General features: G+C 35.4%; 1 protein-coding gene across 2 annotated transcripts in view; it reads right to left on the minus strand.

The window, feature by feature from the left end:
• TTC7B (tetratricopeptide repeat domain 7B) overlaps positions 1–13974 on the minus strand; it is a 109373-nt gene that overhangs the window by 67125 nt on the left and 28274 nt on the right. For both annotated transcript variants that reach the window (XM_057370586.1, XM_057370587.1), the window contains 6 exons: positions 9991–10054; positions 5915–6052; positions 3657–3740; positions 2361–2465; positions 978–1095; positions 724–781 (listed from right to left, as the gene is read on the minus strand). In XM_057370586.1, the coding sequence (XP_057226569.1) occupies positions 724–781; positions 978–1095; positions 2361–2465; positions 3657–3740; positions 5915–6052; positions 9991–10054 (567 nt within the window). The remainder of the gene's footprint in view (positions 1–723; positions 782–977; positions 1096–2360; positions 2466–3656; positions 3741–5914; positions 6053–9990; positions 10055–13974) is intronic.

Below are 13974 nucleotides of genomic sequence, written 5' to 3' on the forward strand. Positions count from 1 at the left end.
ATTGCTCAGCCTGGAGAACAGAAAGCTCAGGAAGATGTTACAGCACCTTCCAGTACCTGAAGGGGTCCTACAGGAGAGCTGGAGAGGAGTTTTTTACAAGGGCATGTATGGACAGGAAAAGGGGTAGTGTCTTGAAACTGAAAGAGAGAAGGTTTAGATTAGATATTACAAAGRATTGCTTTGCTATGAGGGTGGTGAGGCCCTGGAATATGTCCAGAGAAATTGTGGATGCCCCATCCCCAGTGTTCAAGGCCAGGCTGGATGGGGCTTTATCCAAAGTTAGCCTCCAAAAAGTTAACATGCAGAATTCAGCCCCAGCAGTAGGGCCTCAATTACTGCTCTGCTTCTGGAGAGACAATTGAAAAATCCTCCTATACAATCTGATCAGTGACCAGCCTTAGAAACACTCACATTGAACCATGACTTGAAGCTTTACATCRTGTGGTTTTTCCTTCTAGATCAGAATATTTGAGCAAATATTTTATACTAGAGAGCAACACAAATGTCTTGAAATAAAGGGAAATCCTAAAAAATCAATTTAGGTAATGGTGACAGAAAATGATGGAAATAGATGCTAAAGAAATACATTCTGCTCTCATGATAGGAGACTCCCAGAGGTGAAGTTGTCATTACACAATCTTTTACAAGTCGCTCTTTTTAGCACATACAAAAGCTTTGCACTACATATAGCAGAACGAAATGAAAAGATCAACACCCACTCACCTCTGAAATGCAAGAAGAGCCTTTCTCTGCAAGACCTCTTGCATCCCTCGCAAAGATGCTAAAAAGGATATATTTAATCAGTGATATGAACGATGAAGAGATTTCATTCCACACGCTAATTGAAGAAGTTTTAGTACATTGACTGAAAAAATGGTTGCACACAGAAGCTTTAATCTTATGCCTACCATTCTGCCACGTATCCTTTTTTAGGCAGCATGGGAATTTCCAAATGCGAATGTTTATTCTTATCTTACCATCAGTAGCCTGAAGACTGTAAGTCAATCCCAGTGCCAAGTAGCCTTTTGCTTTGAACTCAGATGTTTTGTCCCCAAGATCAACAACTGTTTTGGCAAATCTTTCAGCTTCTTCCAACTGAAAATATAAAATATTCATGTAAGTCTAAAAACTAGATAAATCTTACAATATAATGATAAGAATGCTCAGAATGTGTATTATGCACACCAAACCTGTTAAAATCTCAGCCACAACTGCTTTGAAGGACTATTACATTTTTCATTAGACATAGTTTTCTTGCTAAATACTGAGTAAAGAACACAGATTTTAAGCTGAAACACCCATTCCTATGGTTGAGAGAAATCTGGCACATAACACACATACTGTGTTATTGTCTTTTTTTTATTATTTTTAATAAAACAGGTATTTCTGGTCCATATATGCCATATAACATTTTTACATTTTATAAATTAGATTTCTTGACCAATGAACCATTTATTTAGGAAAATCAATCACAAGAACTATGACTCCAACTCTGTAAAAAAACTATATCCATGCAGAACTCTGCTTCGAATATCGTATTGCTGAAGGCATGCAAAATCATAAACAGAAAAACATGTAAAAAATCAAGGTTTAACTGCACACCCATACTAGCACACTATTTAATAGTCTAGAAAGAAAAAAGCCCATTTGAATCCATTCCAGTAAATGTAAATGCTAAGTACATTAAGCTACTCCATACAGACTCAATCCATAGGGAACAATTTACAGAACTATGATCTACCTTAATTAAGGTTGTATTTTTATCAACCTCAACAAGTCAYGTTTCTGCTACTACACCACTTTCTCTGTTTCTGATTGTGACCTTTTCCTTCTCTTTTCCTTCTTTTTGAAACATACTCATTCTTCTAAAAAATACACAAGTATCTTGAAGACAACATGATGATCTTTAATAGCTTTAATGTTTTTTGTACAGATATACTGATTTCAAATTTATGTAAAATATAACTCAACTGTMCCTAATACAAATTCATAAACCACAGTTGCCTGCAAACATGGTATCACCAGAAGAGTCTTTTGATTATAAGAGATTTGTCTCATTATCTTCCAAAAAGTAATTTTCCTCTTGTGGAAAGGAAACAGAAGTTACATTTGTAACATGTATTTCAACAGTGTTTCAATTTCCATACGTTCCAAGCTATGACAGAGCTGTATCAAAATATGCTACCTTGATAACCATAATCACTGTCAAGTATTTAAAATCAGCCATTCAAACAGCGTATACATATCTGTGCTGTGTTTTTAGACAYGTGCATGCAGTCATTGTGCAAAAATATTTGCTACATCCCTAAATCAAGATTTTAGCACGGCTCTTGCTGAGAAGACAGAAGGGCAAAGCTTACCCAGTGCAGAGATCCCATACAGAGCTTTGCAGCAAGGAGTGGAATAGTTGCATCATCTGGTTTCAAACGTATACATTCCTTCAAGACTTTAACAGCTCGAGCAGACTGTTTAAAATATTTTCCATTTAAATTACCAAAAGCATAAATACATTTCACAGATAGAAGAGTCCTATTTCCATTATTTATTTTTATTTTTCCCATGYGAAGGAGGCATTACAACATAGACTTTAGGCACTCCTGTTGCTATYTAACTCCTATGAACTACCATTAAGCATCCCCAGAGAAATACTTGCTAAGAATGTAATTCCAATGGTACACAATTCAGAAAAAAAAGTTTTGCACTGCATTTAAAACTTAGCTAGGCCTGTAAACACACAGCATTTGAGCCAGGCAAAYAAAAGAGAAAGAACAGGACAGAGCTTTCTGAAAAAGCAGGGTTTTGGTGTTCTTTGGGAGTTGAAATAGCACACAGGAATAGGTCTGATATAAGACAGAATAGCCGTGCCCCACTTTGACTTATTTGCTTCCATCCAATCACAGTTTGGAAGATAATTCAAAGTAAATAGGGCTTGAAGAAGATCCAAGTCCCTTCAGAACCAATATGCTGCTAAAATCTTTTCTAAGAAAAATACATTCCTCTCCCCCATCCTAAAAATAGGCAAAATATCCGCATTGAGAATGATATTTTAGAAAATCAGTCATTTATATTACTTAATGACTTTCATTTATTTTCTGTAACATGACAGGGAAAAGCAAAAAGAASTGATAACAGAGAATTGCCTCCAAAAACTTAATGGGGCAATTATTAACTTAAGTTAAATGCACTTAAGTTCCTAGGTCATATAATTTTTTTTTTTAAATTCATCATTTGCACAGAATACAGAGTCTCAAAGACAGCAATACTAAAGAAGATAAAAATCAGAAATTTCCAAAGGAAAGAAAAGCAAGAGCATCACGAATCAGCATTAATTTGTACCTAAGTACAAAATAAATCAAGTCATCAAGAGCAYACTTAAACAAGTTTTACAGGACAATAGGATCTGGTATAATTCACTACTTGCATTCAATCAGCTTATTTTAAGATTATTGGCAAGATAGTTGATATCATTACCTAAGTCAGAAACTGTTCTAATAACAATATTCTTGGTACAACACTGGGAATAAATTCAGGCCTATCTAGTTCACTTATGGATTAGAATTATTTTCAAAAACACTACAGATGAGCATTATGGAATTGCTTAATATAGTTATTAAATGCCATCAATACAAGAATTACACAAAAAAGTTTAGACTTACTTTTCCTGCTGCCATCAAGGACAATGCAAACTGGTACCAGAGATGGAATTCTTCAAATGCAAACTTCATGGCTCTTTCTAAACACTAATTAAGGAGGGAAAATTATTATTTAAGGGCATATTCTTCAATTATTAAGAAGATATTTTGGTATAAAGATTTTCTTATAGACTMATATCTAACATGCATGTAATAAAAAATTTAAATTATTCAAACATATGAAAACAGCTGCCAGGTTCCATATAAAAAAAAAGAGAATTTAACAGAAGCTTGATTTCCTGTTTACTATGTTTGTTTAAGTGCACCTCTTAGTACTGTACTATATAGTGAAAGAAGGAATTATAGATATCAGCTTACTGAGGATATCATCTGTAAAAAGTAGGAGATAAGTCTTAAGTGAAATGGAAAGCTGTACACACTCTCTTCCTAAGCTGTGAATACTTATTAAGCACTGGCACTACAAGCTCTTACAAGTACCACTGAAAAGGAGGTTATGTAAGCATGGAGCATGTAAAGATTCACCTTGAARTATTATTTCTATTTTAAAAAAATTTAACTTCAAACTCAATATTTTCTTYGTAAGATGACAAAACTGGCCATTAGGGTATGTGGGGGCAAGGGATGAATGGATGATGTGTTTGTGGCCTATGCAACAACACGAACACCTCCTAAACTGGATTCTTCTGAACAAAGAAACAGGGAATTTCACAGACCAACAGGCTCCAACAAGAAATACACAGCAAGCAATAGTCACCAGGCGGACTGCTAGTTATGATAATTCTCGGGATAATGGCAATTAATTTAACTACTTGAACACACATTCAGCACAATTCATTTCCTAAGGAAAAAACAACTGTTGGTATTGAAATCACTACATGAACAGTCTATGTTGAACACATTACTGAATTTGGTTGTTTAGCACTATGATCTCCTGAAAAGTACATGCTTGAAGATAGAGAGCTGAAAGATGAAATTATGAAAATGTAGGAAAATTTCTCGTCTGGAAAACATCTCCTCTAGTGGAACACATCTAAGTTCAATGTATTATATCCTACAAAACTTAAAAACCAAGTTGATTTCAACCAGAGTACTTTTGTTTAGGAAAGAACTGACAGTATAAAGTTCTTCCATCTAGTTGAAGCCACCCTAAGAATTTGAAAGCCCATTATATACAAACTTGATTAAAACAGAAGATCTTTTCAGTTAAGAACGTGACTTGGCATTAGAACAGTTTAACAAGGATGAGACAGGTTTTTGATTATTTAATTTTCTTATATAAGAACCAACTACTTCTGTAAGTAATCAGCTATAGCTAAACCAGAAGGCAGTAATAAGAACTTGGAACTGGTGGGTGAATACTGTTTCCACAGTTAGAATAATTTCCCAATTTCTGACTTGAATCTACAACAGCTCCACAAGAACAATCAAAATCAGCTCAAAGAGAATGAAGCCCTAAAAAATTAAATGTCTATTATATAACTGAACAGAATGTTTTAACATTTTTGAATTTGTGTTTATTATAATAGTTCAAGTTACAAAAGTTACAGACTGTTGGCAGAAGGATTTGAGGGCAGGTATCTTCTACCTGTTAAACTGTAAGAGCTTCTTAAAATCTGTGTTCTCCACTTTGGATGACAAGGATAAGAGGGAGTGAGATGTTCTAATCATTTTCTGACAAGATCCTGCTGCAGCTGTATATCTAAAATATCTGTATGCTAAAATAAGTATTGTCTRTTATACCAGGTCTTCATACGATTATTTTTTTCATATTCAGGAAAGATACTTCATGTACATATAACAAATACATTTTAATTATTCTGCACTGAAAGTCAGTCTCTTTCTCAAAAAGAACATTTCCAAATACATACAATTTTGTTGGAATATTACTACAAAGATGCTAGACTAAAAGATGATAGATTAAAAAAAAAAAAAAAAACCTACAAAACAAAACAACAAGAATAAAAGACTTTAAAACAAGCCTAAGACCTTGACTAAAAACCCTCAACTAAGCAGCTGGTCAAACATGGAGTCTCTTCTGCTTTCCAGATATTTATCATACCTTCTTTGTTTGACCACCTCAAGTCACTCAAATAAATTTAGACAGTAAACATTTTGGGGTAGAAACTACCTCCTGTATTTATAAAGCAGTCAGAATAACAGTGTCCTATATTTGTTTTAGCCCTTTATAACTATCACAATTAACAAGATCAACAGAAAACAGCAATAATGACACAGATGAATGGTCACTCCTATCAACAAACCTCTGAAAGCATTTCATATTGGCCTCTTCTTCCCAAGGCTATGGTAAGTAAATCGTAGACAACAGATGCACTTTGCAAACTGATGATACGATCATTCTTGTGTTCTGGTATTCTGCTCAATACAGCATCACGGTTAGCCTGGAACACACCACAAAGAAAGAAACCAAGTCAGCCACTGTAATTCAAGCTATATCTTCACTCAAGTAACTACATTCTATTCAACCTCACAGTCAGCAGTTGCTAGAAGTGATACAGAGGTAGTATCTGATACTAATTTACAGATAAAAAGAATCACTAATTTTATATATTAGTGGTAAGACTGATGCTTCTACATGGACCTATTTTCAATGACTTCATTCTAATTCCATAAGCCAAGTAATGTATTTTAAATTATTGAAGAGTTCTCAGAAAGAAAAGATGGTATATTTTAATATCATGTATATTCATCTTCTAAAATCTCTATTTTATTATATGCTAGTAAAACATATTAAAGGGATCTTCAAATCCTCTATTCCAGCTTTTGTAAAATAAGGCAATGAACTTCTTTTCTCTTCATAATACTATGATACTATCATCTCCCTTGTGAATGGTAACATGCCCAGGGTAAACCTCAATCACCTTCAGGAGTTACTACAGAGAGGTGAAAACTGATCCTGGTTCTGGGCACAGCTTTGGAATCAGGTCGTGTGAGCAGTATGGATTTGTACTCTCAAGCCTGTTTTGTGAAAGGCACATTGCAAACATAATTCTTCAAGTGTTCCTTTTGGAAAGGAAGAAAGCTGAGCTAGAAATAGCTTAAATTAATTGACCATATTCACAGAGAAATCATGTTCAAGAGCAWAAAACTAAATTCAGATCTCAGAGTAGCTAGTACCTACACTGAACTACCCAGTACTTCTCCCACTATACCATCAAGCCTCTGAAAACACATTATCTTGCTGTCCTATCTATTTCTATTTTTCTTGGTGTTTAATATTCCCATTGGTACAAATGCTAGTATATCTGGTAGTCTGAAGTCAGAAGTTAAAGATACTCCTCTCTCCTCATCCCCTTTTATTTTTAATTTCACAGGGTATGACCCCCTTTAGTTCRTTTATTTAAATCCACTAAATTTTAATAGGCAGCTTATTTTCCTCTCTTTCAGACACAAGGACAATAAGGAATAAGATTTTTTTTCTCTGTTTAACAGGGTAACATTTTAAGCTCTGAACATACTTAACACATCTTTAAAATCAGAATAATTAAATATTTAAAGTTTTTCAAAGAGATACATGAAGCGTAAAATGCACAGACATCTCAGGAATTATCAACTGAATAATCCACACCTCGGTTTGAAACAACCTCACACACATTCACACACACACTCCAAACACAGACATTTTGCTTTCTTTTGACCAAGAAGTCTTTGGTTTTTCCTTCTTACACTGCATAAATATTTAGACAATTTCAARAACTTCTTTTTAACTCTACCTTTAGTCACTATTTGACTCAACTCCTTGCAAGTTTTGAACTAGCACTTTTTGTGAAAAAATGGTTGACAATGCCAAAGTGAGAGGATGTCTTATAATATTACAGATATCTAGTGTATTTGAACAATCAGTTTCTTAATAATTATAAAACAGAATGTATTTAGGAACTTCAACGCTCAAATTTCAGAACTGTCATGCTCTCAGATGCTCTAAGGTGACAGTTGACTGCAGTGTGCCATCTGGCCACACTTACCACACACACCTGAAGCCTGTAACACACCTGAGCAGCGTAACTCAGTGCAGCCTCAGTGGAAGGAAGGATMGGCTCAGCCATTTTACCCCTGGTTAAGAATCACACATAAAGCTGAGTCCAGGAGCTGGTGATCAATCACACGAAGTCTAGCTGGAGGTCAGCACCCAGCAGTGTATCCCAGAGTCTGATACTGGGCCTGATCATGTTTGTGAACTGGTTGTACCCCAAGCATGTTTGCTGAACATGATATGCCTTTGATATGCCAGGGAAGCTATGGAGTCCCTCTCCTTGGAGATACTCAAAAGACATCTGGACAGAGATTTGGCCTGTTCAGATGCTCTAAGGTGACAGAAACATGGCCCTGGTCTGAGCAGGGGGGCTGGACAAAACAACCTCCAGAAATCCCTTCCAACCATAATGATTCTGTGATTCCATTACCACAACTCAGCTGACATGCAGTTACACGGACTGTAACACGAAGATGTCAGATCAYAGAACCACAGGATGGTTTGGGTTGGAAGGGACCTTTTAAAGATCATCCTGCCATGGGAAGGGACACTTTCCACCACACCAGATTGCTCAGAGCCCTGTCCAACCTGGCCTTGAATGGGGCTTGCTCATACTAATTCACAGACAATGAAAGTAAGGGATCATAATACTTTAATAATACAATAGCATATCAAAACACCAAGACAGTGTTCAGTCTTCTGCAAGTCTTCTTATTTCTTTCCCAAATACTGTTTTCAAAATCATAAATCATATGCTACTTCCAACTACTACAGCTCAAAAGTTAGCATGCAGTGAAGCTGAAATAATAAGTCTCAACTCTAAGAAAGATAAGTTTGTAATTATGAATATTTTTATGCTCAATCCTCCCCTTTCCCCTCTCCAAGTAATTTGAACAAATGATTTAGCCAAAGTAAGTCAATCATGTCAAAGATTTTTRTACTCCCCCGAAACAAACTCCTTTGCCTGAAATAATCTGCAATAATTACTGTAAAAGAAAGAAACTGAAAGCTTGCTAAAGGTCTATGCTCTACAGTGACAGCATTTGATATAATTAGGCAGATCTAATTCACAAAGGAAATCTGCAAGTAACCTGAAATGACACTTAACAAGGCACTACTTTTAATTTGGTTTTTGGCTTCTTAATGATGATATGTGAGGAATTGCACATGCAAACACAGCTACCAGTAGTCAGATCTGGCAGAACTGAGACTGCTTTCACTTCACACCAAGACCACAGTTCACATCAGAATTCTGTACATCTTCACTGCTGCTCAGATATATTACAGAGGCACAGGCAGCACYTCTCAGTGGTAAGTATATACAGCAGCAAAACCAACATATGACATGTGRAAATGTTTGCTCAGTCAGCTTTTCTGTATTCTGAGAATTAGAATCCAGACAGAAATTCTAGATTCTGTCATGAATATTGCAAAGCAGATAACTATGAGGAAAGCAGTTAGCTCTAGAGTGTAAATATCTGCCACTTTAAAAGAGTTAAACTGGGACAACATTCACTAAAATGTTCTGATCCTATTTAACTGCAGCAAAACAGAAATTATGGCGAAACATGTAAGTATTTGAATCACCTATTAAATTTAAAAGACTACATCTCATTGATGTGCARTGAGAAAGACTGCATGATGCCTGARACTGTAGAGGTTTTATCTCGCCAGCTAAAAAAACAGCAAAAGCTCCAGCATTTCATCTGAGAACATAAAATAGACATGGTACGAGAATGTAAGTATGTRGCAGTTGATCAATGACTAGCGGAAAATACGGAAGGTTGATGAAGAGCACAAGTAGAACACTGAAAAGAATAATTTACTGAGGAAATGGGGATATTTAAAAAAATAATCCTGTAGCAAAGACTGAATGTCAGGATCATCAAAAACCACAAATTTGAGTGACTGAAGTTTAATGCACAGTGCAAGGTACTTTTTGGCAATGTTTATTATGCTCATCTAGTACTTTTTGATTTGCTTTTTACAACAAAAAATAACTTAGATTTTGTGTCTGTCCAAATAGCAACCAACTGGTGTAACAGAGCTTTGTACTGGTAAGTGATGCCAAATGAAGGACCTGGCTTGTTCACCTGCCTATGGCTGGAAGGAGGCTGGGTAAAGCCAATCCAAAGGAGAAAAACACAACATTTGCAGACCTCATCTTGCTGGCTCAGAGGAACAAAAACTTGAGTTTCACACTGTCATTTTCTGCTAGGGAAGCAGAATGACATTTTCTGGCAAAGTAAGGCATAGGAAAGAAAGTTCTATTTTAATTTAAAAAAACCTGAAACAAGGAAAACACACACACATACAGAACATGCACRTTCACTTTATTTTACCTACCATGGATTCACTAATAAGCAGCAACAGTAAGGCTTCTTCTGTATTTTCTTGAGGACAGAAGATGCTGTTCAAAATGAGAATTTCATTATTGAAGCAGAACACATTACTTTTATGAGTAGCTCACACACATATATTAAAAGCACTGTAAAAACTGGAAAATTTCCAGAAAAGGAAACAAAGTAAGTTGCATAGAAAAATCAATTAGCTAAAATTTAATTCTTTGCAATGCTCTAAATTGACATTTCAGAAAAATTGGCTTTGATCACAATAAAAGAACAAAACTACCACAGCTGTCAGAGTTGAACTCATTCAAATATCCCAAAACTGATCATAATTTGACAACTGTAAAAACTAAACCCATAGTTTAACTAGTCTCTGATACCTCATCTGTCTGAGCTCAACCTACACCACTGATTCAAAGGCTGACAAGAGGAAAGTCTCACACAAGAACAGAAGAACTTCTGTATTTTTTGCAATATGTGGAGAGATACTTTTATCAGTCTTTCATGAGATATGCTTGAGATTTTTTTCCTGATGCATTCAATAGCTGTGAATATTTCTAAATAGAGCCATGACAATCTCCACCCGCTTGCCATAACCACTCTTGCTTCCAAGCAGTAGAATTACTTGTTTGTAATGAAGAACACTTCCTTATAACTTAGTGCTGAAGGTTTGCATAGGACTAGTTTCCAAATTTTACTGCTTTCTCTGGATGCTTTCTGAATACTGTTCTGTGCTGGTGCACAGACAACAGTAATCTGCATTGGTTACATGACTGGCAGAAATTCATCCGTTCTCATACATACAAAAAAATTTCCCAAATCAGTGACTATGTTTTATCTCCTCAGATTTCTTCTTCTAAACTATTTCTGAATTAGCAAAAGTACTCCTTCCTGTTAATTCAGACCATTAGTTCTACAATTAACTATTTAAATGTAAAAAATAATTTGCTATTGTTAATAATCAATTCCTATGGTTCCCAAGGGTGTTTAAACTACAACACATTATAGACAGGAAAYGAAACTTGTCTGACATTAAAACATCTTCTGGGGTTTTTTTAAAGCACTGGAAACATAAACAGTAATTAAATGCCTGAAAGAAAATTGAACTAAAAGACATGTGAGCTCCAGGCAGTTTGAAAGCAACATTCTGAACATATTGTGGTCATATACAACAGCTAAGACCCCAGGGCAGCTGTTCTGTTGTTGTACTTCTGTTTTTTAATCAATACAACTGGTCACCAGATTTTTRAAAGTATTCTAAATCTTAGAATACATTTATATTATTACATAACAAAGCAATTTCAAAACACAGTTAGTCATGAATAAGAACCACCCACGAAAAGGAATGAGGAGTGATGAGCAAGCATCAGAGTGCTSCTTATTTAACAATCCATTCTTCTATGCAGAATTGAACAACCTGGAAGAAGATTTAACCTGACCGATTGACAATGGCACCCAGAAAGCAGAATAATGATAGGAAAGAGCTCCTGGAGAAATTATTTTCTCAGAGAAAGACAGGAAGTTGCCCCAAGGAGAACTAGTAAACAGCCACTTATCAAAACCAAAGGAAACATTTTCTCCTGCAATTTCAAACATATTTTTGTAAATATGTTGATGTTTATCTCAAACAGTGAAGATCCTCTCCGTGAAGAAATTAGTAAGGAATTAATTTTTGACCTAAGCAAAAAGCTCAGTTAAATTGACTGAACTCAGATATTTTCTGTGTCTCCTGATAGGAGGAGACATAGGCACATGACTAGAGTGATTTCAATGCAACAGGGCAGAGCAAGAGGCAACTGAAAGCATGAAATGGCCATCAAACAAAGGCAAACCATGAAAGTTGTACTCAGCTGAAGAACCATTTAAAGGAAACTGAAGAGAGATCTACAAAAACTAACAGAGATCTACAAAATCATAAATTGTATCAGTCAAATCACATCCATAATCCTGAAAAGAACACAATGCAGTTATTTAATGTGTCAGGCAACATATTTAGGAAAAAACAGTGCATTGCAGACTCAGAAGAATACCTAGGAAGAAGTTTCCTAGATACCAATCTTGCTATTCATCGTCTTTGATTCTTGCTYTCAATCACTGCTGGAGATATTCGGCTACACGTATTTAATGTGGTATGGTATCAACCAGTCTGATGTGATGAAAGGACCTAATTATGTGCTGTGTTGAAATTGTGGAACTCCTCATCTGCACACCCCAAGAATGAGAGAAAACTGAACAAAACCCCACTTTTGCAGGAAGTGTGTTGCTATGAAGGGTGGGTTGAGAATGAAGAACATAAGTTCGAAAGACTGCGCCTGAGAAACCTGCTGTAACCATTCTGGATCCAGGAAGGAGAATTGCTAGAAGTTTTTGAAGATAAAGGTCATTCTCTTAATGATAGCAAAGGCAACATAATTATGTGGGCCTGCTGCTGTGTAAAATATTTATTAATGGAAAACTGCAATAAATAAAGTAAAATAAATAAAATAAATAAAAACAGCTAAACAACTCAAAAAGGTGCCATATTGCAGGCATGTTCCTATGTAAAGATACTGTGAACACTTAAAGGAACATCCCYCAATTATGTAAGCAGGGCTGCTTCTATAACCAATGTGCCACAGCAGCATTCTTCTGCACATAACAGGGTCACTTTATGGAAAAAAGCTTTCATGTTAACTAACAAGGCATATATACTGTAAAAGAGGAACAGACTGTTCTTTGGATTTGCTGTGCAATATCAAGTGGTTAGAGTAAAAGTATTTAAGGCTGCATAAAAGAGATTTCCTCATGTCTGGGCAATAAATGCCTACTTTTTAAGAGCGGTGATCAAGGTATATTCACAAAAAATAGCTATTTGCTTTTTTACAAGACAAGCTGCCTGCATGTACAGTTTATTAAATGCAGGGAAACAGTTGTTTTGGCAAATTGATTGTTCAACTCCATGCCTGCATCTTTTCCTAAAGCTCAACAGACTGCTGTTAATGACTTCACATCCCAAAGGYAGTCAGACTAGATTGAAATTACAAACTCACAACACCTAGCTTTTGATCCACCTGGACAACAATATAAATAAAAAACAATAATAATAATAAATTCKTCAAAGAAAAGGTCAAAAATGTCCTGTGGAACAGATAATGTATCCTCAAAAGATATTCCCAGGTCATACTGATTTCACAAAATAACACAATAGTTAAGGTTAAAAGGGGTGTCTAGGGATCAGAGCTATCAACTTCTAAAAAAATTTCACATACAAGGAAATGGCTATATTTAATACTAATCCTAATGGTGATTGATTTTGGAAAAAAAAGTTACATTTTCAAGAAGGAAGAAACACCATAGCTACTCTAGAATTCACCATGAGATATATACCACAGAAAAGCAACCCAAAAAGTATCACTTACATGTCAATAAAAGATTAAAACTGAACAAAAAGGAGTCCTCATAAAGAAGTGCCAAAACTAATCTAAGATGATTAACTAAAAGGTGATGATTAGCCAAGATGATTAGCCTTGGGAAATAAACTACCTTTGAAACCGCCAGATAAATTTCTAGATGTCTTGTTTTTTCATAATTCTTCCTCGACTAACTTGAATCTCATATTGTTGAATCTCCCCTTCCCATGATAAAGCAGAATAAATCTCTAGAAGCAGCACACAATTTTAAATATGTGCAATATCTGATTTGCCATCCAGTTCATGTTTTCATTTATATCTCACGTATAATAAGAGATACTATCACATACACCAGGATAGGGAAAAAAAAACTTCTACAACTAAGAACAAAAGGTCTAATGTATACAGTGCAAACTTGTGCTTGGAGAAGCATGTTTCTTTCCTAACTCTCTTAAGGGAATCTATCTACTTACATAGCATAGGTAACATTCCCATTCACACTGCCAAATTACTCTACATTTTCAAAAATATAAACGAAATTACCCAGTGCATTGAGTAACAAGTGCAATTATAGAAACAAAGGAGGTATAAAC

Source organism: Malurus melanocephalus, unplaced genomic scaffold, assembly GCF_030028575.1.
Source record: "Malurus melanocephalus ecotype Western Australia unplaced genomic scaffold, MMel_1.1 scaffold_129, whole genome shotgun sequence".
In the NCBI taxonomy this organism is placed as follows: Eukaryota; Metazoa; Chordata; class Aves; order Passeriformes; family Maluridae; genus Malurus; species Malurus melanocephalus.